The sequence below is a fragment of the Pelecanus crispus genome, chromosome 12 (assembly GCF_030463565.1).
Source record: "Pelecanus crispus isolate bPelCri1 chromosome 12, bPelCri1.pri, whole genome shotgun sequence".
Classification (NCBI taxonomy): domain Eukaryota; kingdom Metazoa; phylum Chordata; class Aves; order Pelecaniformes; family Pelecanidae; genus Pelecanus; species Pelecanus crispus.
Genome location: NC_134654.1, coordinates 4,073,212 through 4,100,090, shown reverse-complemented (window position 1 = coordinate 4,100,090; position 26,879 = coordinate 4,073,212). Strand labels below are relative to the sequence as shown.

The window sequence follows — 26,879 nt, the reverse complement described above, 5'->3', positions numbered from 1 at the left end:
TCCCCCGTTCCCTCTGCCCGAATCTCTTCCTCTGAAGCGGTCACCAGTGTGTGGAGCCTGCCCCACACCCATCACCTGCCAAACCACGGCCTTTACCTGTGTCTTCCGGTGTTTCCCGTGCGACCCGTCCTGCGGGAGTGCCTCCTGGGCCACCCCAGAGTTCACGCAGCGCTCAGTGGCTCCAATGGTGAAGATGACAAGGTCCAAGACTTTCCAGGCATATCTGCCTTCGTGCCACAGGACCTACAGCTGCATTCACTGCAGGGCTCATCTTGCCAACCACGATGAGCTCATTTCCAAGGTACGTCCATGACCTCACCCGCAGGTGCTGGGCGGATGCCTCCTCCCCGGGGAGCAGAAGGGTGCGTTCGCTTGCGCTGCAGGTCAGTTGCTGTGGAAGTGCCTGGCCTTAACCAGTACCGCAGTTTTTGCTTGGAAAATGGGCTCTCAGCCTAAAGGATCTACTTGTGAGCTGCCGTTTTTGTTTTAAGTGATGTTGAAAATAGCTGTAGGGGACAGGTTTCCAAATTCGGGCTTCTGGAGTGCTTACAGGTGGTCTGTCTCTTCCCATGATACTGCCTCCTCCCTCTCATTTCCAGCTGTAAAACTGCACTAACTGATGGCCAGGACTGCGTAAATTACCTTCCCGATACTTCTTGTTCGTGTACCTGCTTGTCAGCATAGCCAAAGGGTTGTTGCATGATCATGATTTGGAGGCGAAGTGTCTGGAGATGTTAAACTGTTAAACTTTCTGTTAAACTCTGAGCTGTACCAAGCAACTACACTAAAGCCCCTACTTAAGGGAAGGTTCTCTGATGCTTCTACCGACATGTAAGCCAGCTTTCCAAAGACTGAGTTGTTGCTCAAACCCTCGTATTTTTGCCAGTCTACTAATAAGACACTTTGCGGTGAAGAAGCAAGGGATGGATGGTAGGGTGTGCTCTGAGCTGGGGAGGGTGGAAGGGTTCAGTCCTGTCTTCCGATCTGTTGATCATAAGGGGAAGGGTCTTGAAGATAAGCTAAATGAAAAGCTTTCAGAGCCAATAAGCAGGGGCCTTTGATGCAGAGGGAGCAGGCCAGTAAGAGGTTCTCTTTCTGAAGTGCGAAAACTGAACTTTCTCAGAGTGTCTGTTGGAGCCTGCAGTGCCTGGCTGTGGTCAGGCATCAAGTTTCCAGGTTTTGGCTGCCTTGGCAATCAACTGTTCCATAAAGTTTATTCAGCTTATAAAATTTGTCTTCAGAAAAAGCAGGCACACCATAAGATTTATTAGCTGAGATGAGAGGAAATTGCGCCGTGAGCTCTCTGTGCATGTGTGTGCGTGCGCAACTTAAACCAGTCCAGCTTCTTGGAGCAGCCTCGAGAGAAGGGGCAGGATCAGACGGGACAGAGGTGCTCTGCCCGTTAGAAAGTGTGTAGTGCTCCCCCCCTTCCTGTTCACACAGAAAAGATTAGAATGTGTCACCTTGTGCCAAGGGCATCTGTCCTTACAGGGTTGACGTCTTAGCAGCTGTGAAGGTCCTTATGGATTCTCCACGTTGGGTGCTCAGACCTGTTGTCTTCTGTTGGAGGCTGTCTCTTTCCTTTTTCTCTTGGTTGTTGCATGGGCCAGGTTGATTCGCAGCTCTGTGATGTTGTCTGCATGCCAAACAATTGAATTTAAGTATTCTGGTATGAATTATGCTGATTGCAGACTGCTACAATTTTGGTTTTCGCAATTTCTGAATAGACAGGCTTCCTATTAGGCTATCACTTGTGAGTCATTCTGGGCCTCATGGGGCCTCCTCTTGTTCGGGTACAGTGGCAATGGTTCTTAGCAGAGCTGTCCTTGAGGACTGCAAAGCCTCAAGTTTTTAAAGAGGAGGAGGTTGTACATTTCCTCAACAGAAAGAAGTTTTGAAATGTAAATGTCAACAGCAGTCTGTTCCCAGGTCTGGATGTGAAATACATTCAGCCTCTCGGACCAGCTGTGTGACTTCAGGCTCCTGTGCTCGGTTGAGACATCTGTAAAAAGGGGTAGTCACTCCCCTGCCTTTTCATTGGGAGAGTTGTTACCAGCTGGATTTCACGTTGGAACGCAATATGCTTTACTGTGTTTTACTTACTGTTTTTATGGTGGATTGGAATTTGTGCTCTGCTTTTTTTGACGTCGCTGGTCCCCAGCCAGGGAAAACACAAGGCTATGCATGCCCAGTGGTTTCACCTTTGACACTTCCTTCCCCTCCTTGTTCCATGTCCATGCTCGTTCTGGTCCGCCGTGCAATGCAGCCAGCTTTGCAGGTAAGTAGCTTCCAGCAGGGCAACACCAGTGCTCCACGCTGCTCGGAATTCGAGCTTCTAGCCGTCGAGGCATGCAGTAACTGCCCAAGAATGCTGACTGCTAAAATGTAGACATGGGAAGGAAGGTATGAAAGCACAGTATGAGGCTATGTGCATTGAATCATGGAAGCATTAACTACAGTGGGCTGTGGTGCTTGTATCTGCTCATTCTAAAAGTTCATTGTAGACTGTGGTGTAAATTCGTAATAGTGTTGGGACCGCATTGCTGGTGGAGCACTAGCTGGTTGTGCAACTTGAATGCAAAGGGTTTGGGGGGTTAGGTTTTATTTCTTAGAGTTACAAACCTTAACATTCTTTGTATAATTGAAAACCTTATAAAAGTAATTGTGCAATCATAATTTGTACAACTGGCTCTTAAACTGAGAACAGAAGGGCAGTCCCTGCCTCAAGGGGTTTCCAATATGTGTAGAAACTTTCCCAGGCAAACTTAAATAGTCATCTTTTTATCTGTTTGAGTTAGGTTTTAAAATCTCCCTGAGGCTTTCTGTAGTTCTTTCATCACAGCCTTACATTAGCATCTGAGAACCAGGCAGCTCAGTTGCCGTGCTTGTTTTCCGTATGAAAATGTGGCAAATGAAAGGAAGAAACAAGTGCCATGAGGATCGAAAAGGGGGTGGGAGGTTCTGTCAAACCAGAGTGTCTCTCAGTCTGCAGTGTACCCCATCTTCAACCTGACTATGTCACTTTAATCAAAACAGCCCAAATGACACCATCTTTGGAAACGTTCCCCAGAAAACAGGCTTTTATGTAACAGCAGGGTGTTGGTGATTTGGCTTGATGAAGTTAATTCCGCTATTCCTTTTGCCCCAAGTTGTGCAGAGACCACATGAGAGCTCTGTGCTGCTTTGCATGCCATGAGCTTTTAGCTCCTTTGGATCCATACAAATTGCAGCATTGGCTCAAGCCGTTGGCTGAAACGCAAGCTGGAGCTGAATCCCAGTATCATTCTGTGTCAGTCCATACTGCATTTCCTCTTCATCTCCAAGTTTCCCTTCTTAGCCCTTCAGCGCGAGTGTTAACTTACTCTGACTTCAGAGTGTTTTGCCAGGACTGGGTATCCAAAACTTTTTGACAAATATGCCTTTGCAGGGCAGTTCTAGCTTTCTTTTCTACTTTAGGAAAATCTTGTGCATTAAAATGGGTAGAACGGTTCTCAATAAGCCATTGCTATTTACAGAAAATAATCGATGCCGAGGCTTTTAAGAAAATCCGAAGCTGTTACATGAAGCCAGTTACCAAAATGTTGCCTGCTTACTTGGCCTTTTATCTTCTGCAGCCAGAGGGAGAAAGTGGTTTAGTATGTCTGATTTGTAATAAGATCTAAATTGTGGCTTGGATTGTCTGGCCAAGAAAGGTCTTACTGACTTAGGAAATACAAGGTGATCAGATAGATTGGGTGGAGTGAGTAACTAGTTTTCCTTTATATGTTCCTCTGGCATCTGGGTTAGCATGAGTGGAGGTTCTTGTTCCCTTGTAGCAATGCATCATTTAAAAATCTGTGCCAAATTTAGTACGTACTCTTGTTTCATTGCTTTTTCCAATGCCTAAGTGGACTGAGACTTTGGGAGCTCAACCTTGCCCTGTGTGACTTTGAGTAAATCACTTAATGCCTTTGTTCCTCCTTTCCCCACCTGTACAATTGAAATGCGGCTGTTTGGTCCTGTCTGCTTGGAAGATAAAGCTTTGGAGCAGGTACTGTCTGCTCTTATGAATTAGTACAGTGTGTCCTAATCCTCTTTGGCTTTACTGTAAAAACAAAAATACCATGCCAGGCGGCTGTAGTTAAAAAGCGTATTTCAGTGCCTTCCAATTGCCAAAAAATAAGTGAAGGATACTTGTTGTTACGTTTATCCTTCCCAGGCACAACTTCCCATGAAGAAAAATATATATTCAATATATTCAATATTCAATGGTCGCAAAACCTCTTCAGGAAGGAGGTGGAGGGGCTTTTCTTGAGAAACGTGCCTTCTGCATCACTTTCTAGTGAGGCCTGGGGGAGCAGCTAACAGAATAGATATTCAGCAGTATAAACAGCATCTTTTCTCTTTCTCAAAGTGCCACATGTGATGCTGGTTTCTACCTACTCTGTCCTGTTCAAACTCTTTGTCAGCCTTTTCTGTTTTAATTCATATGTACCTGGTGTCCAATAAAAAAGGATGGGAATGAGAGCAGAAAGATACAGGCCAAACACAGCTGTGTTAGCAAAAAAAAGTCAGCAACCAAGACGCTATGTGAACAGTAATTCAGCAGAAATGTCCCTGATTATGGAAATATGTAGGGAATGTCTTGTGGGTGTACTGCAGGGTGGTTTTTTTTTCGTGAATTACTGTGATCCAACTGCTAAACATTATGCAGTGATGTATCCTCTGAAGTTAGCCTAAGGCTTGCTGAGGAAGTTTAATGTTTTCCTTTGATGTCTGCACAGGACCCTTACTGAACATGAGTGTGAAATCCTTCAACACAAAAGGCTGCAGCTCCTCCAGCGTAGAGAATTGAGAAAAAATGGAGAACTTGTGTGTGCCTGACTTTCTTAGTTGGGGTTGGATTGTTAGCTAGGGAACACTTAGAAGCTCTCTTTTTTTTATCTTCTTTGACAGGAGTTGCAAGGTTTATAAGCAAACCTTGCTCCCAAACATTGGTGGCCTAGCCACTTCCCTGGCTAGCGGACTGCTGGAGCCCGAGCTTGTTGGTACAACAGCCTCTTAGCAAGCTTTATGGCATGCCGCAAACTTTGCTCCGTGTTGCAACTGGGGGATCTTAAAAGGATTTGAAACTTTGGTGCTGGATTTCAGATAAGTTGTAGGTGAATTCAGCTGTTTCGAAGCATTTGATGCACCATGTATAGGTGAAGTAAGCAGCAAATGTTGGGCTTTTTGAGGTTGTTTTTTCCTCCTTTCTTCCTGAGTTTGTGGGGAAGGCAGTGTGTAATGTTCTTAGCGTTTTGCTTCTAATGATCCAGCTGGTGTTTGTATGTCAGTTCGCGTCGAAGACATGAAGTTATTTGTTGGGTGGGGGGAGCATGCACACAAGCTAAAACAATAATCCCAAAATTATGATGTGGTTATTTCACAACTTTAACAGAAAAAGAGAGAGACATTTAGTAAGTGTCCAAGACTGGTCAAGTGAAAATCCTGCATCTCCTTCATAGGAGAAAAAAGTGTGTGGGATGAGGTGAGTATTCCCTTTTCATGGGTAAAGTTCTTACCATTTTTCATTACATGGGGTTTCTTTCTTTAAAAGTAGATCTTGTTTCTTCCCAAATACAGATGTAAGTTCCCAGCTTCATGGTAATGAACTCTTAAGGCCAGGAGTAGCTATCACATCTGACCTCCTCTAGAGCGTGGGCCAGCAGATTTCAACATGATTGCAGCGTGTCTTTCAGAAAAAGCACTTAGTCTTGATTTGAAGACTTCAAGAGGGAAAATTCACTGCTCCCCTTGGTCATTTTTTCCAGTGGTTAATCATCCTTACTGTTAAAAATTGGAGACACTGAATTTAGGTTTGTCTGGCTTGTGCTTCCCGTCATTGGCCATTATTTTCTTTCTTTTGCTAATGAAATAGATCTGTAGTACCTACTGTTTCTCCCTATAAAAGGTTGTGGTATACAGTAACCAAGGTCACTCTTGATTGCTTTTTTGATAGGCTAAACAGAGTCAACTTCGTCATGGTGCAATGTTATTTTTTCCAGTTCTGTATAATTTTTGTGGTTCTTTTCTACGTCTTTAGCATTTCAACATCTTTTTAGGAATGGAAATGGGGCTGGTCTCATTGTTCCAGCCTCAGACTCAGCAGTAACGTCCTTACAGAGTACACATTTCATAATTGTATTAGTCTTACTGGCTCAGCACTGCACAGTAAGCTTCTGTTCATTTATTTGCTGTTAGCTCTTTACGCGCCAGGTTTATCAATTTTATGCGCATTTCTAGAAGCTGTCCAGTAGCTTTTCGATCCTGCTTTTCAGCTCTTGTTCCCTAATGAGTTGTCACTTTTAGGCGTTACTCGGAGCTTGCTCTTAATTGTAATATTGCCGGAGTTCAAGCTGTAAGTAATGAACAGCAACGCAGTTCGTGAGAAGTCATTAGAGTTTCTTAGCTTCCCATTTCACTGCTGTGAACTTGTGGTAAGGTATCTTGTAGTTTTTGGCTTCCACGAAGTTTAAAATTAAATGTGGGTTGAGGGGACATCAGTTCTCAGTAGAACAACGTGTCATCAAAGTTGTTACATGGGGGCATTTTCCTTCGGCGTCTTGACCAGGAGATTGAGAATTCATTGGGCAGAGATGAACGCTTGCAATCGTGCTCATCGCCAGGACACCTTTACTAGACAGATGGATGTTTGCTGTCCTTGCTGTTGCTGGCCTGTATTGCAGCAGGGAGGAGGGGAGGGGGTCTCGTGGGCTGTCATTTGAGTAGCTCTCATCAGCTCTGGGAAGGCTTTATTTGAGAAGGAATAAACAAACAGAAATGCCCTTTGCAGGAAAAAGTCAGGATATGAAATCTGAGCTGTGTAATGAGTATTTGTAAAACCTATTCCATAGTACAGCTACCTAAATTAGATCTTTCTGTCCTGTGTAATTGCTTCCTCTGGGGGTTACCCTACAAGTTACTGTGCTCCCTCAGTTCCTCCTGTCCCTAATGGGATCTGAAGACAGTCAGGATCAGGCCTCTTATTTCATCAGGATGTGGTTGTTTAATAGAAAAAGCCCAAGGTAATTTTTACCTCCTTGTATAATTGTGTTTATACAGCAATTAATTGCTATGTGATTTCTAAAATATTTCATTCTGTTCCAAAAAAGAAGGAAAAAGGTAATAATTCAAAACAGTGTAGAATTCCCTGTCAGGGAGGAGGGACAGGGTAAAAATGGATCTTTCTAATCCATCAATTTCTTTATGGAAATAACTCCCCTTTCATCTGCTGCTTCCTCTGCCTTAGAATTGATGACCTGGGCATAAATAAAATATTGTTCCCATTTATTATCCAGGGAACTGGCAGGGATGAAGGACAGTGAATCATCAGGGGTTTTGCTGCAACTGCTGCAAATCCTGAACAACTGGAGCATGGAGTTGATCAGGTCTGAGCCTTCCTGGGTTTGCTGGGTGTTCCAGTTGTTGGCCCTTGCAGTTGGAAGAGGAGGAAATGCCAGCAGGCTCGAAGGCTTGCTGATGGGGTGAGCTGCCCTGTGAACTTCCCATGCAGGTGTGTACTTTTAATCTGATTTATAGTTGTAAGAACGAGCCCAGGAAAAACGCAGATAGAAGTCTCACAACTCTGAGACCTCTGCTTTAATCTGTAAGTTAGTCACACGCACACGTGAGTGTGGGGGCCACGTGGGGCTTTTTCACCCACTGCCTCGTGGGGAGAAGACTGGCTTCTCAGGAGGAGTCTCGTGCTAATTTCTGTTGCAGTTTCATTTTATAGTAGCAGGAAATGCTGTCAGAGGGCTTCACATCTGTTTTAGGCGAGCTGTTACGTTTGCCAGCAAGAAGCAGATCTCTCTAGGAGTCTGGCCTCTCCTGGAGAGGGGCCTCGGCGTCCATCTGTTGGAGGCGACAGTTTTTCCTCAGCCAGCAGAACTGAAATGGCCAAGGATTGAAGCTTGAGTGCACAAGGAAACTCTGCCCAGAGTCTCCTCTCAAAATACACTGTGTGTTTGCATGGAAATCACAAGTGTTGGAATAAGTAGCAATAACAAAGGTAGAAACTGAGACTGTCTTTACCTGAAACCTGGAATTTGAAGATTTCCGGTGATCGATCTCCTTTCAGCAGTGATTGCCACAGAAGGAATGAGTTAAAATCAGATTAAGCTTAGCTGCTTATGGAGTATCTCAAATATGAACACCTTGATTCCAGCCCAGCTGTGAGGGGGGAGGCTGGGGAGAAATGCAGGCATGGGTACACATGTGGTCTGCTTCAAATCTGTAAGAGGCTGGGCCTGTCCTGCACGCTGGTGTGGCTGAGAGACCTCGGTGTCTGGGAACCTGTGCTTTGGTGCACACATTTTTGTGCAGTTTCCATAGGGGGCACATCCACCGCAGTAAAATAAATTTCAATACCATGATGCTTGTTTTATAGTACAGACAAACATTCAGAATTTAGGCAATGGATTAAACAACGAAGGGTAACTTTTGATGAACCTTCTCAGCAGTGAGGTGTACGTATGGTGGCTTCATCTCGCTGCAGTGGATCTTACCCAGGGACTGAGAAGAGCTGCTGCCCTGGACAGACCTGCTTTTGCTGAAAAGCAAGTCTGCTCTCATTGTCAGCATCGGTGCTATTGTGAGCTTAGTGGCTGTATTAATGGAATACAGCGTTCCACTGATACATGGACAGTCACTATTATGCTGCTAATTAAATAACTTGTTGCCTTAGCAGTTTCCATCTTCCATCCCAGTTCTGTCTTGTGTTTATCTCTAAAACCCATGCAGTAGCAGTAATTCATGGGGAAAGAAAGGGCTTTACCCTCACCCTGCCACTCATTTTTAAAATTACTTGACCCGTTGGACGCTTTGAGCCGGCATCAACCTACAGGAAGACAGCAGCACTTAAAAATGGGGGGAAAAACCCACAGCTGCTGCTGTAGCAATTGCAGATTCACTAGAATAAAATGCATTTTTTTAATCTCTGTATCCAGAAAGACACCACTGAGCTTTGTTGTCATCTTCTGTAGTTTTTCACAGTAAATAACAAAGTGCTTCTCTCCGTATTGTCCTTCTACATACCAAAATGTAAAGGCTTGTGTTTGATGGATGCCACTGATGACTTAAGTACCAAACTCATCTCAACTCCCTTGAACTTCCTGCAGATTGGGGAATGCTGGGGTCTGGGAGTGAGGCTGTGGAGGATCAGGGTTAACCAACAGTATGGTCTGAGGCCCAGCGTGAAGACCTGGAATATGTGGATTTTCATTTCCTTCTCCCATCCCGTGTCATCTAGATCATACAGAGAATGTGGAGCTTGCCATCTCCTTTCAGGCGCTGCGTGTGGGAGATGGCCTGCTCTTCTCCAGGGCTCATGGCAGTGCTCCGGGGAGGAGCTCCGTGCGCTTCGTAGAAATAAACATTGCTCCTGCCAGTAGGCATGCCTTGGTAGTTTTCCTTGGTTTAATGCTGGGTAAATGTCTGTCTTCTGTTGCAAGTGGACTTCTACTTGTGGTCAAGCAGGAATTAACCTGTGGTCTTTCTGTGTATGAGTTTGTGGCTTCCTCTCTTTAATCCAGTGCTGCTTCTGTGTGCTGGCATGGCTTTACCGTTTGGAGTGCTCTGTGTGGAAATGAAGCGGATCTCTAAGACATGTCCCTACCCTTTCTCCCCACTCCATCTTCCCATGGGGTTATAAATGCTCCTTAGGCAACGCACTTGCTCTTACTTTTACCCAGTTAATCAGTTTGACGTCAATACATATGTAGTTCCAAAAGTTGGTGGAGATCATTAGAAAAGCCTAGATCTCTCTTAACTCTTTCCTCCCCCCAAAAAGATCGGTTTCCCATGAGATAGAGTTTTACCTGCGCTGTATGTTTGTATTACACAGCGCGTTGTTCCCTGGCAGCAAGAGGCAGGGGAAGGACTGGGGATGAGGTGTATACGCCACAAGAAGGAAACGGGACCTGTTCAAAGAACTCAATGCTAAATTCCCTTCCTGTCTGCAAGGCCTCTGATAGATCTTGAATCCTTGATCTGAAGAGTGAGGGCATGTGGCAGCCATCCATGCTCGCAGAAGCTGCGCTGCCCTTCTTCCTCGGGTCCGCCCAGCGCCGCGTTAATGCGGGAATGGATTTTCCTTTGGCAGAGGGAAGCCGAACAGGAGAGGAAGGGAGAGGTTGCTCCCTGATGCAGTGCCCGTGCTCCCTGCTCTCATGGGGCTGCAGGGCTCTTAGTCACACACATCTATCCCCCCCTGCTTGGGCTGCAGAGAAGAGGGGGCTCTGTCTCCTGCAGTATTTACTTTTAAAAGCAATTACTTTGATACTGCATCTGCTTTGTTTCCCACGGTATTTCCATGCTTTTTCATCTTAAAGTCAAGTTTTGAAGTGCAACAGCACCAGCAACCAGAGACCATCAAAATCACAAGAGAAGCCCAAAAATATTGTGAGGTTTTATAGAAGTAATAAATTTGGTGTATTTTTTATTTGCCTTCAGTTGTTTGCGCTTCTAGCGTTCACATTTTGAAATTTCACTTTGAAGTCTGTGGGCTAGAAACACATCTGAAAATAAATAAGAGCAGAGTCCAGGAGCCCAGGGCTTTAATAAGGAGGCTGAATAGCACAGGACTCATGATAACATGATGAGACTTAGGAGTGTTGCATTTGAACCGAGTCAAAGTCTCGGGGGGAGCCTGCCAGGCACGTTGGAGGGAGAAGGGGACAGAGCAGTTTGCAGCTCCTTTCTGAATTTTGACGTGCTTTACAGAGCTTTGCTCAGGCTTTAGCATAGCAGAATGGTGGCTTAAATTGTGTTAGAAATCTTTGCGCTTGAGAAAAAAATGAAAACCTCAATTTTAGGCAATTCGTATTTCCCTAAATGCTGATGTCATTAATTGCAAAGCCTCCAAAGAGATCTCTCCTCTGCAACTGCAATATAAAATTTCCCTTTGAAAGAAATCTCATGCTCTGCCCTCTGGTGATAATGGACAGTCATACTGACACATGCATTAATAACTGGGAATATGCTCCTGGATCCTGACCCATTTAAATCAGTTTGTACAGCCTGTCTGCCTGGGAGCAACGCAGCCCCATTGGAGCGTTGGTGTCACCTTCGTGTTGTGCTGACGTGTGTTCGAGAACCGCTCCGATGAACAGGACAGAGCAGTGTTTCATGGCTCACTTCTGATGGGGTCGGGCATCTCTACGGTCCCACTTGTTTTCCGTCTTCCTCAGCAGCGTTGATGTTACGGAGATGACGCTGCAGAGTATGTGCCGAATATCATTTTGTGGTTCAAGATACTTCTTCCTTAGCATTTTTGGGAGTCTTGTGAACAGTGCTGATTTTTCTTAGTTTCGGCTCCTAGAAACATGAAAACATGAGAGAATCTCACTTGAAAAAAAAAAAAAACCCAAACCTGTTTTAAGTTCTTACTTAAAAAAATTCAACTACTACTTAAATTTGCCTGAATTTTGAGTCAAGCTGAGTATTTTAAGGATCAGGAGGGGGGAGGCTGGCATGTGGCACTAGAACACTTGGATTTCAGAGCACAGCGGAGAGTCAGATGTGAAAGCTGCGTGTGTGCTAAAGGGCTCTTGTAGGTTTGAGTAGGGCTGAAGATGGCTTCAGCTGGCGGTGACAGCTAACTTCTTGCAGCCTCTTCGGAAAGCCTGCCCTTCGCTCTCTTCTGCTCATGGCACAGGGGGTAGAGGACTTAGATCCAGCTCACGCAGCGTTGCTTCTCCAACATGAAACGGTTCCAAGGGGTGAGGTTCTCCTCTCGCACTCAGAGCAGGAATTGATGCTTCCCCCTGCAAAAGTGGAATATAGCAGAAGCATGAAGTTCTTTAGTCACTGCTAATTTACTCCGTTAAATTGATCTTTTCCCTGACAGCATCATCGTACAACCTTTTCTGAGCAGCAGAGAATTTATTTCACGGGAGGCAGAGGCGATGCCAGCAGGACAGCTTGCTGGTATTTTTGCGGGTGTGTGTTCAGACCTTTTGCACTGTCTGGCTGCAGTCTCTCCCCACCTATCCTGTGCAGTGAAAGTGCTGAGTTGGTTCCTGTTAGGACAAAAGGCTCTTATCAGAAACACGTCTCGCCCCTGCTTGTGTCGGGTGTGGAGGGAATGAGGGGGTTGAATGAACATCTGCTGCTGCCAGGAGGCAGACTAAAAAGTTGTAATAACATCTCCCATCAGGAAAAAAAAAACCAAACCATAGTAAGATCTTTCATCGTTCCAGTCTGTGCACCTTCCTTCTCACAGACTACATAACCCGAGACATAAATAGGTGTAAAACTGCTCAGATGTAGCTGTTCCTAGGATGAAACACGGCAGACTCATGGTTATTCACTGTGTAACCGCACAGCAACGTAAACTGCTGGGGAATAAGGCCGTGCTGAATTAATTGAATTACTTCAGAGATGAGTTTGGTCCACTAATTCCGTATCGACTTCGGGCTTTAAATAGCATTAAGGACCCATGTTTAAAAGTCAATTAAAACTCAGGAATGCAGTTTGAACAGGGTAAGGTCACATCTGTGCACGAGGTGGAATAATGTAACCGATTCCCTTGACATGGGTCTGTATCTCACATAATCGGAGCAAAATTGAATCTCAGTTTAATCTGATCACCGACTGTCCCTTCTGTGAGGTGGAATTAATGAACCCTGAGGAGGTCTCTGTAGTCCGTGCGGATACAGGGACAAGTAATTGAACTCATGTTCCCTTGGGAAATACTTGAATATGTTGCAAATAGGTGGTTGGAATGGCTCACACCGTCTGGTGCAGCCCTCAGAATCTGCAGCAGGTATTTTTGTAGTTAAATTCTCCCAACTTCTTTTCCACTGTGCAGTGGCTCGCAAGTAACCTCCTCTTAGACCTATCAAGCGCACCTAGTGCTGTTACCAGGCATAGTGGTTCCTCTAAACGCATTGCAGGACTTATCTTTTTAATCAAATCGTTGTTGCCATAATTAACAGGGTTTGAAAGGTGCCATTGAGGCAGAGCTTTCTGTGTGATACTGGTTGTTAGGTGGGATAGCAGCTGATAGGAATTGGGATTTAAGTGCTAGAGGGAGCGGGAGGAGTGTGAGGAGAGCCTGTGTTTTGGAGCATGTCTTCATACGAAACTTGTGTGCGCTCCAGTTGGATTGACATCATGCTTTGGTCATACTTAAGATCTCCTCTGCCTATTCAGGTTGTATTTTATGAGAACGTCTCATGCTTACATGCTTAAGGGTTAAATCAGCAGCAAGAATAGAAAAATCTTACAGCCGGTGTTGTGCAAGTAACAATAAGCAACTTGAAAACAAAAGTTGTACATGTAGGTGGGAAATAAGTGGTAACAGAGCTATCTCCGAATAGATCATTGGATGAATTTTTCTCCCACAGACTTCAGTGCCTCTTAAACCCCGGAGTTCGTAATACTCTTTCTTTTACTCGCTGAATTGCTCTGTCCCAGTGGGGATATCACAAGCACAGAAAACATGTCCTTTTTTAAAGAGTCCAGATGGCTGTGGTCATTTGGCTTCTCCTGATGCTACCATTTCGCATTGCTTAGGACATGCTGACTGCCGTTGATCTCCGGCGGTGGCTTTGGGCCCTCTGTTCCTGTTTGCATCCTTGCAGGGAGGATTATTTGTAGCTTTCAAGAGCATAGCGTGGAGGAGCACACTCTGTTCCTTTTTCCCCTTGTACCTCTATGGGACCAGTTGCCTTTTCATTTTTCTTTTATTGGTTTCTTAAAAGGCTGCCAGCTGGATATAGGTAAGTGGGGTTTTTCTCTGCTGCAGTCTGCAGAGAACAACCATCGGTATGTAGCCATTTAGTCCTGGCAACTGCTTCCTATTTTTCCAGATGATTCCAGCCAGCTCTTTTTGTGTTTAGCCTATTGTCAAATGCTGTCACAAAGGCTTGGGGTATTAATCCCATCATCTGTTCAGTGTGTGGAACTGCTGAGTGGGCTGTGCAGTGAATGAGAAGCTGTAGGTACTAGGGAAAAGGGGTATGGTGCGTAGGCGTGTTTGGAGCGCATTCAGAATTCATGCCTTTCCCTGGCTGTACTGATTGAATGTAAAAATTTCCTTCGGTGTCTCCAGCGGTCACCAGTAACGCGAATACGCAAGTGCAAAGGTCTGATGGTGGTGGGAAGGCAGGTGGGACGTGAAACAGGCTGGAGTGGTGGAGGGGCACAGCCCTCCTCTGTGTCTGTGGTTGTCTGCGTGCTGTTGCTCCACTGAAGAAGGCTCTGAAGGAGTCGGGCATCTTGTTCAGAGCAAAGGGAATGGTAGATTCAGAGCTTCAGACTGAGACCAGAATGTAACAAATGGACTAAACCAAACTGACAGCTCCCAAGGTCATGGGTGTTGAATATATCAGGATTCAGCTTTGAGTCTTGCAGGCCGAGTCCATCTCTAGCGAGCAGAACGTGTCTGCCACAAAGGAGCTGGCACTTCTTAGATGCTGGCTGCGTGTTACGCTTCCTTCTGCGGCAGATCTGGTTTAACAGCGTCTGTGAAACCCAGACTCCCTATCCTGCAGACTGTCTCCCACTAGAGCTGCAGCTCTGCACTGTCGTTCTTTGCCAGCAAATTTAGTTTGAGAACTTCCTACTCTGAATGACTTGTGTCTGCCCCCATGCCGTGATTATTAAGTAGTCTGTGTGATTGCCCTTTAAACTGGATCCATTATATGGTACAAGGAGAAAAAACTCTTTCCCTCAAACCCACCCACCCCCCACCAAGTATTTGTTTTTAAAAATAATGATTTCACAGATCTAATTTGGAATCAGCGCAGCTGAGGGGGCTATAATGAGTGTCTGTAAATTGGGTGATAGGATCTTCTCAAACCAGAGCAGCTGCCAAAGGCATCTTATCATGGAGCTTCTGCCATAACAAGAGACAGCTTGGCAGGCGAGGATCTGGAGCCAAATAGCTGACTCCGGGCTTGTGGTTTCCCACATGGGCACTCAGATCAGCGCTCCTTCGGCCCTGCAGCTTTTCCATGCCTCTGTGCTGAGTGGAGCACCCAGGAGTGGGGAAGGTTTTTGAACGTGAGTAGTCAGGAGGAGAAAGCTGTTGTGTATTGCACATCTCAAAAGCGTGTATTGTTTTTTAGAGGGCTCAGGCAGGATGGGGAGGGAGAGCTTTCTTGCTGGCATATACAGATGTGTTTCCAGCCAGACACTGAGCGTTAGCAGTGCAGAGAAAAATATGTGCTTGGGCTTTCAGTGGGAAACAACAACAAAAAAATCCTTTCCATTTCTTTCAGCTGGAAAGTGATGCCAGGAGCTGTTGTTTTAGAGAATAAGAAGTCTGGATTTATAAGCATGTGTGTGAGATACACCTTGGAATGTATATCAAGAAAAATCTACACAGAGAAAATGCATAGCACAGAAAGTAGGTCTTACTGCTGACTGTCACTGTTCAGGGAAAACCAAGTGTGTTGTGGAAATCTCTTTGTGTGTTTCTTAAATAAATTTCAAAAAAAACAAAGAAAGAAAAGAATATCTGTTTGTGTATAAATAGATCTGTTTCTTTTGATTTCACAGTGCCCATTACAGCATGTACCAATTTTTCTGGAGTGCCAGAAGAGAAGGAACATCTACAGAAAATGTTGAGGTTACAACACCCAGATAAAACCTGCCTGTGCTACCTTTATAAAGATACAGTCAGCTTAGTCTTGCAGAGGACAAATGCACTGGTGAACTTGAGGTAGTTGCCAGACCTTTTCACTTCTTTTTCTATGGTTTGCCAAATCTTTAGCTAGCTGGAAGGTGAGTATTAAGACAGGGAGCAGCACTGAAAGCTAAGCAGTGGTATGTGGAAAAGTTCTGCTTGGGCAGAAGATAATTAATGGGATTTATTTTTTTGCAGTGACCACCCTTAGATGCTCTAAAGCGCTGGCTTGAGCTGGGAGGAAGGGCACCTCTGAAAGGATGCCACTGTCCCCTGGGTGTGGGCTGGAATAGTGTCCAGTGAGCCCCAAACACAAAGCTGATGGGTTTGGTTTTGTGTTTATTAAAGACAGGCCTTTGTACAGCAGTAACGGAAAAATCCTACTTCTGTACCAATAAAAACTTTGCTCCCATGGTGGTTGTTATTGGCAATCTTAGTCACTTTGGTGTTTATGGAAAAGTATTTACTGGGAAGGACTGGATGGTTAGCAAGCTTCATCTGCTTTCATTTTGCTTTGATGGCACATATGTTGCTGTGGGACCTTCTCTTTCATCCCTGTACCCCATCCACAGTCCATCCTTCCAGGCTGGTATCCCTCTTCTGTGGCGTGGACAGCCAGTGCCCCTGCTGTTTGCTGTAGCAAGGTAGAGCATTGCCTGGCTCTGGCTTGGACTCTTCTTTTTGGCTGCGGGGGCATCAGCTTCGTGTCGGTTCCTACTTTGCCACACAGGATGCTGAAACAATGCAGTGTGTGTTTTATAGCAGTCAGACTAGACCTAGTTGGCATGTCGGGTATCAGCCAGCTGACAATAACAGTAAGAACTTGAGTGCTGCAGAAGGATTAAAAGAAGCTTCTCTAATAAATGCAATTATACAAACATGTTTGAGCCATGTGTCCTATTTAATTCTTGCCCAAGAAAAGAGGCGTTCCTCAGGGCACTGCTTTTGTCTGAGTGAAAGATATCTCCAAGTGCCTCAGGCATCCTCTCTGAATCCAGAGTGGCTCTACTGTGCCCTGGGTGGCAACTAATACTGGGCTTCAGATTCCTCCGAAGAACAGTTATTCCTCTAGGACTGAGTGAATTCTTTTGCCAGTCAATGACTTTACAGCTGGCAGAGCCCTCGCTGCCATCGAGACCTCACAGGCAGCTTTCATTGCTGCATGTGGCTCCCTGCCTGCATGCCTCGTGGCGTTGTGTTTGCCCACAGAGGTGCCTCTGCTCCGTGGCAAGCAGCCTTTTTGCGTACGTTCTTGCAATTGGGGATCTTCCGGTGGGCCTTCACCACTTCTGGAGAGTATCTTGACACCAAGAAGGGCACCAGGCTAAACACCATGACAGGCTGTACTTGTTCTCTTGTCAGGGCAGTTTTAAATCACGCCTTTAATGCGTTTTGTTCTCTCCTGCTGCTGAGTGAATTTTCCATCTCTGCCTTTCACATGAACTCACGATGGAGAGAACATCTTGCAGACTGTTACAGAGCTGCTTGCCGTTAACCCAGGCAGCACCCAAGAAACACTTTGCTGGAGCTAATGGCTTGGTACCCCAGCTCTGGGAATTAGGACCGTTAGCTGGAAACATGCGGCAGCCTCCCCAGCACAGAGGAGGCAGTTGATTAATGCAGATGTGTGTGGATGTAAGAAACGCGGTCCAGATCCATCCACAGGCTTGCTGGTGCTCGGACCTGGCTTTGACTTTGCTCCTCTGTGAGGCAGTGGTTGGGCAGGCGTAGGGGTGCATCCCTAGGGCTGCACTGATGGAAGGGGACAACCTGGGAAGGGCAGGGACCTCCCAGAGATTGTCTCATGTGACACAGGGAGAGCACCTTTGTGCTGCCCCAGGGTTGGGTCACTCTTAACAAATAACCAATGTTGGTGGGCCAGGGGTGTTAAACCTTGAATGTTTCTCTTTTCTCTCAAAACTCTTTCTCCCCCCTTTAAGGTTATTTAGTCTGAAGTCATTGCTCATCTGTAGAAGCTGAGGTTTTAAGAAAACCATTAAATATTCCAAGGTTCCTGGTAAGGTGCAAGGTAAAGGATTAAACGGTCCAGAAAAACTGCTCTTTGAGTATCCCAGCTCCTTGCCCCTCAGTGCATACATTCCCTGAGGTACCATAAGGTAGTTTGTGTGCGGAGAGCAACTGCGCTCTTGCTCAGAAGCACCAAATGTTTAATTCAGTGTGTGCTTGTGAAAGCACATTAAAAATGCAGGTAGCACTTGCTATGTGTGAGCCAGCTCTTGTAAGCGAGGCACCGTCACAGGGTAATATTGCAGACTTGACACGAACGGAGCCTGCTGGCTCTTGGAAGTGTCCTGGCTACCTGGAGCGTCTTGCCAGGATGGCGTTGCTCCGCTGTCTTCAAAACGCTGCCTTTTCATGGTGATGCTGTAAGATCCTGAGGAAACATGGGGCAGAGAGGATGTGCCACAACTAGTGATTACCTGGTTTGGTTTTGCTGCTATGTGGTTCTCTCTTGTCTGCGTTCATCTCTATCCAGTTGTATCTCGTCCTGCGTTTAGATCCAGTCCTGAAGATCTCCCTGGCATCGTTAGGAATATGAAGGCTTGCAGACACCTCAGCAAGGCTCAGGTCTTTTGTAAAATCACTAGAGTAGAGGTTGTATTTTTGCACGCAGCACCTTGCACATGTAGGTCCCAATCTCTCAGATGGGTTCAGCATCCAGCTGCGCAGTCTTCCTAAGGGGAATTCACGTGCCGTCAAGTGCAACAGCGGTGTTTCAAAACTGTGGCAGTGCAACGGGAAGCCTTTGTGAGTGCCTTGTTTTTTGAAAAGAGATTCAAATCAATATATGGCAGCAAGGCTGCATTAGGTAAGGTTGAGGCAGTAGTGTGAAATTCATAAACAAAACTGAAACAGTGAAAATAGACATTGCTGGGATATGAGAGAGAAAGCAGCTTAACTCTTGAAAAGTACATTGGGCTTGTACAGCACTGGAAATGCTGGTAATACCAGGTGAAGTTCCCAGTGGGCTGCCAGTACGCCTTGTGAAATGGGCAGGCATTAGAACCGGAGGCAGCTGCTCCCTTCCCGTCTGCAGGACAAGACCTCTGTTCATCAGTGCTCATCTCCTCCTGACATTTCGTTTTGTGCTCCTTCCATCTCGAAGACTGTAACGATGTGCATTTCCCAGGCCTGGCTAACAGTTGCTATAACTACCATTAGTGCAGTCGTTGAGGGCAGGTCCTGGTTTAGCCTTATTTCTATCAACCAGCCAACTGAATTTTGTTTTCTTGTCTTTCAGTCCTTTCAAGGAAGCCAAGGACGAGCATACCTCTTCAATTCAGTGTGAGTATAACTTTGTACATCTCACCTGTGCATCTCTTAGGATAGATTTGAGAAAACCCTCATGAAGAAGCAAACAAAAGGATAGTCTTCCTTTAGAAAACCTCTGCCGAAGACTTGGGAGCTTGCTGAAAATGGTTGGAGAAAAAGGCAGGAAATAGCACTGTTTCATATTTGATTCTATATTGAGGTTTCAGATAAGCAGCTATGAAAAGGTGGATTTTTTTGTCATCAGATTGAGAAATAAGAGCTAACGCGTGAGTCATTCTCTTCTCAGAGAATGTAGCTAGACCAAAGAGTCAAAGTTCTGTAAATGTGGAGAATAAATTATATCTAAATACGAACTTACTTTTTAGAGCTAGCGTAAAATTTAAGTATAATTTTCCCAGTAACTGAAAATAGTTTTGGTGAGGACCTACTGCTGGGATGTCTTTCAGAAGAACTGCTGATTTCAGTTATATTTTTCAAGTTTCCATTTGGGACAGCAGAAGTACCATTTTATCAATTTGAAAATGAAAATCTTTCTCGAACATGTAATTAGTGCAGTTTGCTAGAATGTTATTAATCTCCTGTTCAAAGCTTTATAGAATTTTTAGTTGAATAAAAATTCCGTTTTACCTTTTCATTCTGCTGGGGAACTGCAAGAGATCTTTGTTTTGGGCACAGATGTGGTACTCCGTAATCTGAACCTTCCACTTAGGTTTTCAAATGCTGCAATAAAATTGCTGTCAGCTTCATTGTAGCGTCTTGCTGTGGAAAGACATACTAACAGAGAGCATCTCTCCTTTTTTCCCAGAGTTAATGTGGGTTGTGGCCCTGCAGAGGAGCGAGTGTTATTAACGGGATTACATGCAGTTGCAGATATTTACTGTGAAAACTGCAAAACCACACTGGGTTGGAAATATGTGAGTATCAGTATCATTTGTTTTTCCTGTGGACATCTTTGCTCCAGCCCTTTCTGAAGGTGTGTGTATGGTAATGTGGTCTCATTGAAAGACCATTACCTTGGGAACCAGAGATGCGGGTTCTGGTCTGTAGCCACGTCTTCTCTCCTTCCTGCACTTCCATTTTTACTCCTGTCTTGTGTTTGTTGCATCCATTCAGAGCAGGAGCTCTTTGTGGGTAATGTATTTTTTTTACTAAGAATGTACACTGTGGGCCTGATTTTGGTGGGCGTCCCTTAGTGATACTTAACATAAATGAGGGTAACTTCAGTCAGTCTTGTGGTTCATATTGTCTTTTTTCCCAGACAATATCCGAATAACAGAACGATCCATACATTGTTAATCCAGTGTCCTTCCCACTGGAAATGCTATTGAACATGAGTTTATCTGTTTGCTGTCTCTTGCTCTTCATAAATTCAATTACCTTCAAATAAAGGCTTATGGTACATCCTAATTTCTGCTTCAGGAGGCACACGGCGTACTTGTTTGTCAAAACATTTTGACCAGTGTCTAAACAAAACATATATTGTAACTGTGGCCTCTGGACAGAAATATTCTTTAATAAGTCAGTTGAAAGGCTATAAAAAGTAAAGCATCAAAAATTGATGCAGTAGGAATTCATGCAGAAACACAGCATGGATCTCACAAATGGAGAAGGACACTTAAATACATAAATTGAGTTTATTGTAAAACAAAATACAAAATTTGGTTAACATAGCAGTAAGCCCAAGCCTCTCCAGCAATAGAATTACGTTATTTCAGATGCGTTACATGCACGCAAACGTCACACCTGAGCAGAGCTGAACCGCTTTGGAGGATGCAGCCTCAATAACGGGAGTCACTCCTGGTCAGGGACCCCATAGATTTCCTTGCTTGGGCAGTTCTGCAGTGTTGAAGCTCTGTGTGTTTCTGTAGCTGCAAACACACGTCTGTGTAGAGTGGGTCCTTCTCGTCCCTCGGTGCCCGTTCGCTCCATTTCCGCATGAAGTTTACCGTAATCTGTCTCGTTCCCAGTGGTAATGCTTTTACAGCATGTTTCATCAGAGGACCTCTGCATTCTTAACAAACATTAATAAAGTCTTAGACCACCCTAGAGAGAGGTGGATTTTGTCACCGATGATTCCTAAAGCATAGTTCACGGAGCAGTTGTCGTTAGCCTGCAGAAAGCTGCATGTTTACATGGTGCCAATTGTTCTTTTTTTCTGGCCTGTAAAGGCAGCTAGAAGCAGAATTTAAGATTCTTCCAATGTAATTTTCCCAAAAGCCAGCGGAAGGACCTGCAGTTTGACTGTTTTGCTCTGTAGACAAGGCTAAGACTTGTACCAGCATTCCCGGATCTGATCTGTAACTGTGACTTTACCTTCAGATATCATCTTGATCTCATTCTTTCTCCTGTTTTTTTTTTTTTTTAGGAACACGCTTTTGAAAGCAGCCAGAAGTATAAAGAAGGCAAATACATCATTGAACTAGCTCACATGATCAAGGATAATGGCTGGGATTGAATGGAAAGAGCCCAGCCCTACCAGCGTGTAAGAGAATGCCATCCAACCGAACATTATATCCAAGAGTGAGAGAGTGACTGAACGCTTGGTTCCATGCATTTAGAGGCTCTGCAATTTGGGAGCATCTTCACACCCTTCTCCATCTTTATTGGTGACTGGCCTCTAAATTTCTGTCTCTCTGTCTCTTTGCTTTGTATCTGTTTGTGAGTTGACCCTGGCTGCTTCTCTCTCTGTTCTGGCGTTGGCTAAGAGAATGCACCGAATGCCCGACAGCCATTCCATGTTGACGAATGTTTGAGTACAAACTGAAGTTGGCTCTGTGGTGGCATTTTATCAGAAGGTCTCGGTGCGGGAGGAAGACCCGAGTTTTGGGCAGGAGAAGGTGATAGGGGGTGGGGAGTGGGCCCAAAGGGAAGTCATCAGAAGTTGAAACTGTACTTCTCCTTTAAGTCCTGGTTAACCAAGGCTTGAAACTATCTACTTGTCTAAATGGACAGAAAAATACCTCACGGCTGTGTTCTCTCCGAATCGTAAAACCGCTGCTCCATCGGTGGAGCTTCAGTCTAAGCCGGCTGAGCACAAGTCATAACCAGTTCCCCCCGCAAGCTAATCGCAATTCTGTGTTTTGTTTGCCATTTATGAACTTGTTGTTTGGGGGGGAGGACCTGAAGGCTGGAGAGATTCCCTGCCTCTCCTTTTTCTCACTGTTTCAGGGTAGGTAGGCCAAACGTTCCAACAGAGGACAGCTGTGGGGAGCGTCCCCTCAGCTGGAGAAACCAAATCCTGGCTCTTGAGCCCTTCAGAGAGGAGGAGAAAACCACTTAAGGCACAAGGGGACTGGAGCTGCAGCTTAGAAGATACGACAGGGGGGTAAAAAAGGCACGTGCTAGGCAAGAAAGAGGAAATGACGTAGAGGAGGATGGGGACAAACTGAGTAACGCAGGGTACCCCCTGATTTCCCGGCCTCCACTGGGCATCGTTGGGGGTCTTCTACCAATCCTTCACAAGTGCGAGTAGGAAAATGCTGTTACAGAATCTTTTTCTTAAATCCCAGGCCCCAGCCATCAGCTCCGCTCTTGGAGCCTGGCAGAGAAATGGTGTGAGAGTGGGGAGAGGAGGGAGCAGAGGAGCCCGGTGGTTGCTGGAATATTGCACAGGTGGATATTTCAAGCCATGAGGTATCCTCCCCAAAACCTTCCCCCCTTTTCCCGCTCCCAGAAGCCTGTTGCAGGCACAGGGGGAATAGGAAAGAAAAAAGAAATGAAACATCTTCCCCCTACCCCTGAAATTGTCTATGCTTTGGAGTTTAAAGGAGAGGGGTAGATGTGGGCATCATAACTGCAAGGGAAAAGTCCTTTCCATTTTAATTTTTTCATTTTAATTAGTGTGGACCTTCCCGAGGTCGTTGGTGGGGAAGGGGCATCGTGTGTGAGAGGGGAGCTGTGTTAGGCGTAAATGACAATGAGAAGTTTGCTCTGTAACAGTCCAGCCAGTATCTGGTGCATAACTCAAGACTATTTAACCAAATTAGTTTTATCTCTGTGAGTGAATTTTCTTTTTGTTTGTGGAATTCTTTCAAGTAGGTTAATCCGTTGGGGGAAATCTTTCTTAATCCAGAAGGAAAGAGTATTGCGCAGGGGTTTGTAACTCCGTATGAAATGGAAGCTTTGGAGCTGTAATCTGTTGTCGCTTGCCCCCATCCCCAAGAGACTCTCAATCAGCTGCGGGGATCAGGACGGAGGGCTGGTGGTGAGAAAGTAATTTGCTGTTAAATGAAGGGGATGCGAGCAGAGACGCTACTTACGGGTCAGGGTGGAACCGAGGCGTTGGGTCCTTGTGCTGAAAACCAAACCTGATGGCCCATCCGAGCAAAGGCTGTTTTTCCTCTTGAACCACTGTTCTTTACATCCTTGGAGAGAGAAGCGAGATGGAGGCCGGCCGCGGCTCCCGCAATGGACAGCGTTGGCTCGGTTTGCAGCTAGCCTGTTAGGAGGTGGCTTCTGCCTTCACCCTTTCTGCTGTGGCTATGTAACAGTGCTTCAGTTTTTGTTTCTGATCGTCTCTGCTTCCATCATCCACGTTCCCTTCAGTGATAAAAATCTAATAGAAATAAAAAATGCTGCAGTACCTGCTATCTTGTTGACTTTGGCACTGACCTGGTCCCATTTTCCTGTCCTTTGGTTGGTGATCCGTGGCAATTTATTGGGTTTTGACTAGTGGGAAGGAATTTGTGTTCTTTGAAGAGCTCTTCAGCCTCCCCAGATATGTAGCCTTTAAAGGGGTCTGGTTGGAGCTGGGAGAGGCAAGGGGTAACCCCAGATCATGAATATGAGGTTGAGAAAAAGAGCACACAGGGGCTTATGGTTTTGTGTTGGTATTTAGAGTGATTGCCTATGAAAAAGCGATACAAAAGGTAGGCCTGTCTAGAGGACTGCTCTGAAAAATAAGAACAGTGACTACAGAGAGCTACCAGATGTAAATGTTTTTGTCCATGTATTTGGGACAAGAAAGGACGATGATCCATCAGATCGGGCTGTTTTTAACTGTTCACAGGGGTTACGCTTTTAATGGCAACCAGTCTAAGCTTGAATATGGCAAGATCTTAATCTGGTTTTAATTGGTTTTGTCCCATCAGCATCCACAGATTCGCACTTGCTGAGAATCTGGCCTCAAGCCCTGATAGGAAAAAAAAGTATGCGTGCCTGTGAACGTCCCCAACACCCAGAGAATTATCTATAGAGTGACTTTAATAACACTGTACAGGGAGATAAGAAAAAAATGGGCTTGTGAGGCTCATTGACATTTGTTCTCTGCTATGCGTCCATTAAATATGACGTACTTCATAGTTCGCTGCTAACTCATCTGTGACTTGCTGTATTAAGACACGTGACAGTATTGGGAGCTGGTGACCAGGCAGGATGATCAGAGCTGTGTGCTAGTGGCTACCACAATCGGCGCGGGCTAAACCGACGACTCGTAGAGTGATATATTCAGAGCATAACCAAAGAACCTCACTCTCTGCATCCCTCTGGTCGTGGGAGTTGACTGGAGCCAGTTCGTTAGCGACTGAGGTGAGCAAGCGAGTTGGAGATGTGGCCCATGGAAACTGCCTCCTTGGGCAGGCAGTGCCTGAACGCAGAGCACCGAGTGCCCATGGTGCTGCTTTCCGTGGGTGACATCCTCGAGAAAACACGAACAGCAGCGAGTTTTGCTTTTTTTTTTTATGTGGCAGCCTCGTCTCTGGCAAGCTGCACGTACCCTTGAGTTTACATCACCCCTGTCTACCCCAAAGCTCAGACTTGAGTAAGTTTTAAATTGTTTTGCTCTAGTGGATTATCTGGTGTGAAATCCTGATCCCTGTAATAAATATTCAGATGATAATATATACAAAGCAGAAAAAAAACCATTATCGTGTGAAATATACTTTTGTAAATAATATTTAATTTTTTTAAAAAGATAATATATTTGGTGCTGTTTTCTCAGAGCCCCTCCCTGAGAGCACTTTTTTCTTGTTTATAAATGATACTGTTTCCTTCTGTATTTGTCGGAAAATATGTTAAAAGGGAAACACAAATCATAATATACGTTGTCCTCCTAAGTCGATCCATTTTTCCTCTGGACGTGGCAGGAGAGGGGAGTCACCCCTCCTTCCATCCGGCAGATTGGTCTCGGGCGCAGGCGGTGGCTGGGTTCCAGACAGCAGCCCGCGGCCCGGGCAGGTTCCGATGCGTGGGCCGGGAGGTAGCTCCAGGCGCTCGGGGAGCGCTCCGGTGTCCGGAGTTACATGCCGAAACACCTTCGCTCAGTGCCGCGGGTCCCATCCGGCGGGTGAGCTCCGTGTCAGCTCGCGCTCCCACGGCGAGTCCCACGAAAGCTGGTGGGGCTCCAGCTGGGCACGACTTTCCTGAGGAGATCTGGTTTGTCGGATCCGGGCCTGAAATTTTCTCTTGCACCAGTATTGGCTGGAGTGAAATAGATACCCAGACTTAGAAAACGGGATTGAGCAGAAGCTGCAACCTCTGAATTGCTGTTTCCAGTTGCTTGGGGCAGCAGGGATGGAGGATGGAGATTTCTAATTAGTCGTTGTTTTTAACCTAAAACGTAAGTCTTTGGACGTGGATCCTGGTTTTCTCTTGGGGTTTTTTTTGTTGTTTGTTTGTTGTTTGTTTTATTTTTTTTAAACCAGGCTGCTACATAACAAATTAGAGTAAAAGTTTACCTCTCTGGCAGTAAAAGTTCAATTTTTTTTCTTTTTCCTTTCTGTCTTTAACCTCCCCCCTTGTCCCCCTTCTTCGTTCTTAATTCATTGGGTCTCTTGTTTATCCCAAAGTGGACCAACAGCGCAAACCACTGGACCGTGTTTTGCTGAGCAAGGAGCTGTTTTCAGTGCTGAATAACTGTTGCACACTCTTTCATTCTCTGGTTTTGGTGCACACGATTTAAAAATACACAGGAAAAAGAAAAAAAGACAAAATACCCTATGAATGAAATCTGTTGTTCTTGTGACGATCAAGTGAGAATTTTTGCTGTACACATTTTTCTAACTGGTATGTGAGAGTGTGTTACTCATGCATTTCACTGCACTTCCTTGTTTCGGGAGGAGCGTCATGTTTCTGTGTCAGCCAGTTCTTGGATGAAGAGATGACACCCAAATGCCCGGTTGGGTAAACAGATTGGCGAGACCCAGAGCTCAGCTCAGTGGGAAGGAGCTCTTCTCGCCAGGTGAGAGGCCTCAGAAATTAAATGCTCAGAAACAAATCACGTTAGACGTAGATTTTGCAGAATCCTGTTTAAAAAGCATAAGCCGAAGAGGGGAAACAAAATCATCTTGAATTCAGAAACAAAAAAATCAACATATTTAAATGCAAGCAGAATGGCATTGTGTAAGGTACAACCACAAATAAGCTATTCTCGTAGTTATGAACTGTACGTATCCTTCGTTTTGTTTTTCGTAAGGAACCGGGAATGCTTTCCCCACTGACAAAACTAAAGGACAATATTTCCAATACCAGCCTGTCTGTTGATGCTCTTGTGTTTACAAATTGTGTATACTTTTATTTCTTTGATCTTATTTTAATTTTATTTTTTTGGCATATTCTTTCAGGTCATTTGCTTCAGTAATAAATGCAATTGTTTGTTTTCAAATAATTGGTTTTCACCTTTTCATGTATTTGTACATTGTATATAGTTCTTCAGTATTAGAGGGAGGCGTATTGTTTGTCATATTTACAATATGTGTTGGTGCTCATTTGAGAAAATAAAATTTTCAAGTACTAAAACTGCTGGTCCCTGTTTCTGTTTTAATCTCCTATGCTGCGTGCCAATTGGAGGCAGCAAAAGTCGGTTGTTGAAGAAATGTTAGATTTAGCTTGAAAATAGTCAGATTCTCCTCTTTTCCGACACCTGCCTGGCCGGAGCAGTCGCCTGGTGTGCACTTGGATCGGTTCAGCACTTAGAGACTGTAGTCACGGGCGA

The 26,879-nt window shown here is 45.1% G+C and overlaps 1 protein-coding gene across 3 annotated transcripts; it reads left to right on the top strand.

Annotated features, from left to right (window-relative positions):
- Positions 1–26,412, top strand: YPEL2 (yippee like 2). Of its 3 annotated transcripts, none has more exons than XR_012831529.1 (5): positions 146–301; positions 18,918–18,961; positions 19,755–19,863; positions 21,315–21,555; positions 25,735–26,412. XR_012831529.1 is itself a non-coding variant. In XM_009479361.2 (4 exons), exons 1-4 carry the CDS (start codon positions 185–187, stop codon positions 21,402–21,404), a joined length of 360 nt encoding a protein of 119 aa, XP_009477636.1. In that variant the 5' UTR covers positions 1–184; the 3' UTR covers positions 21,405–26,412. The 3 variants fall into 3 exon arrangements, 1 of the variants encoding a protein (XP_009477636.1); XR_012831528.1 differs by having other exon boundaries at positions 21,315–22,561; XM_009479361.2 differs by having other exon boundaries at positions 1–301; positions 21,315–26,412.
- Positions 26,413–26,879: the final 467 nt, after the last annotated feature.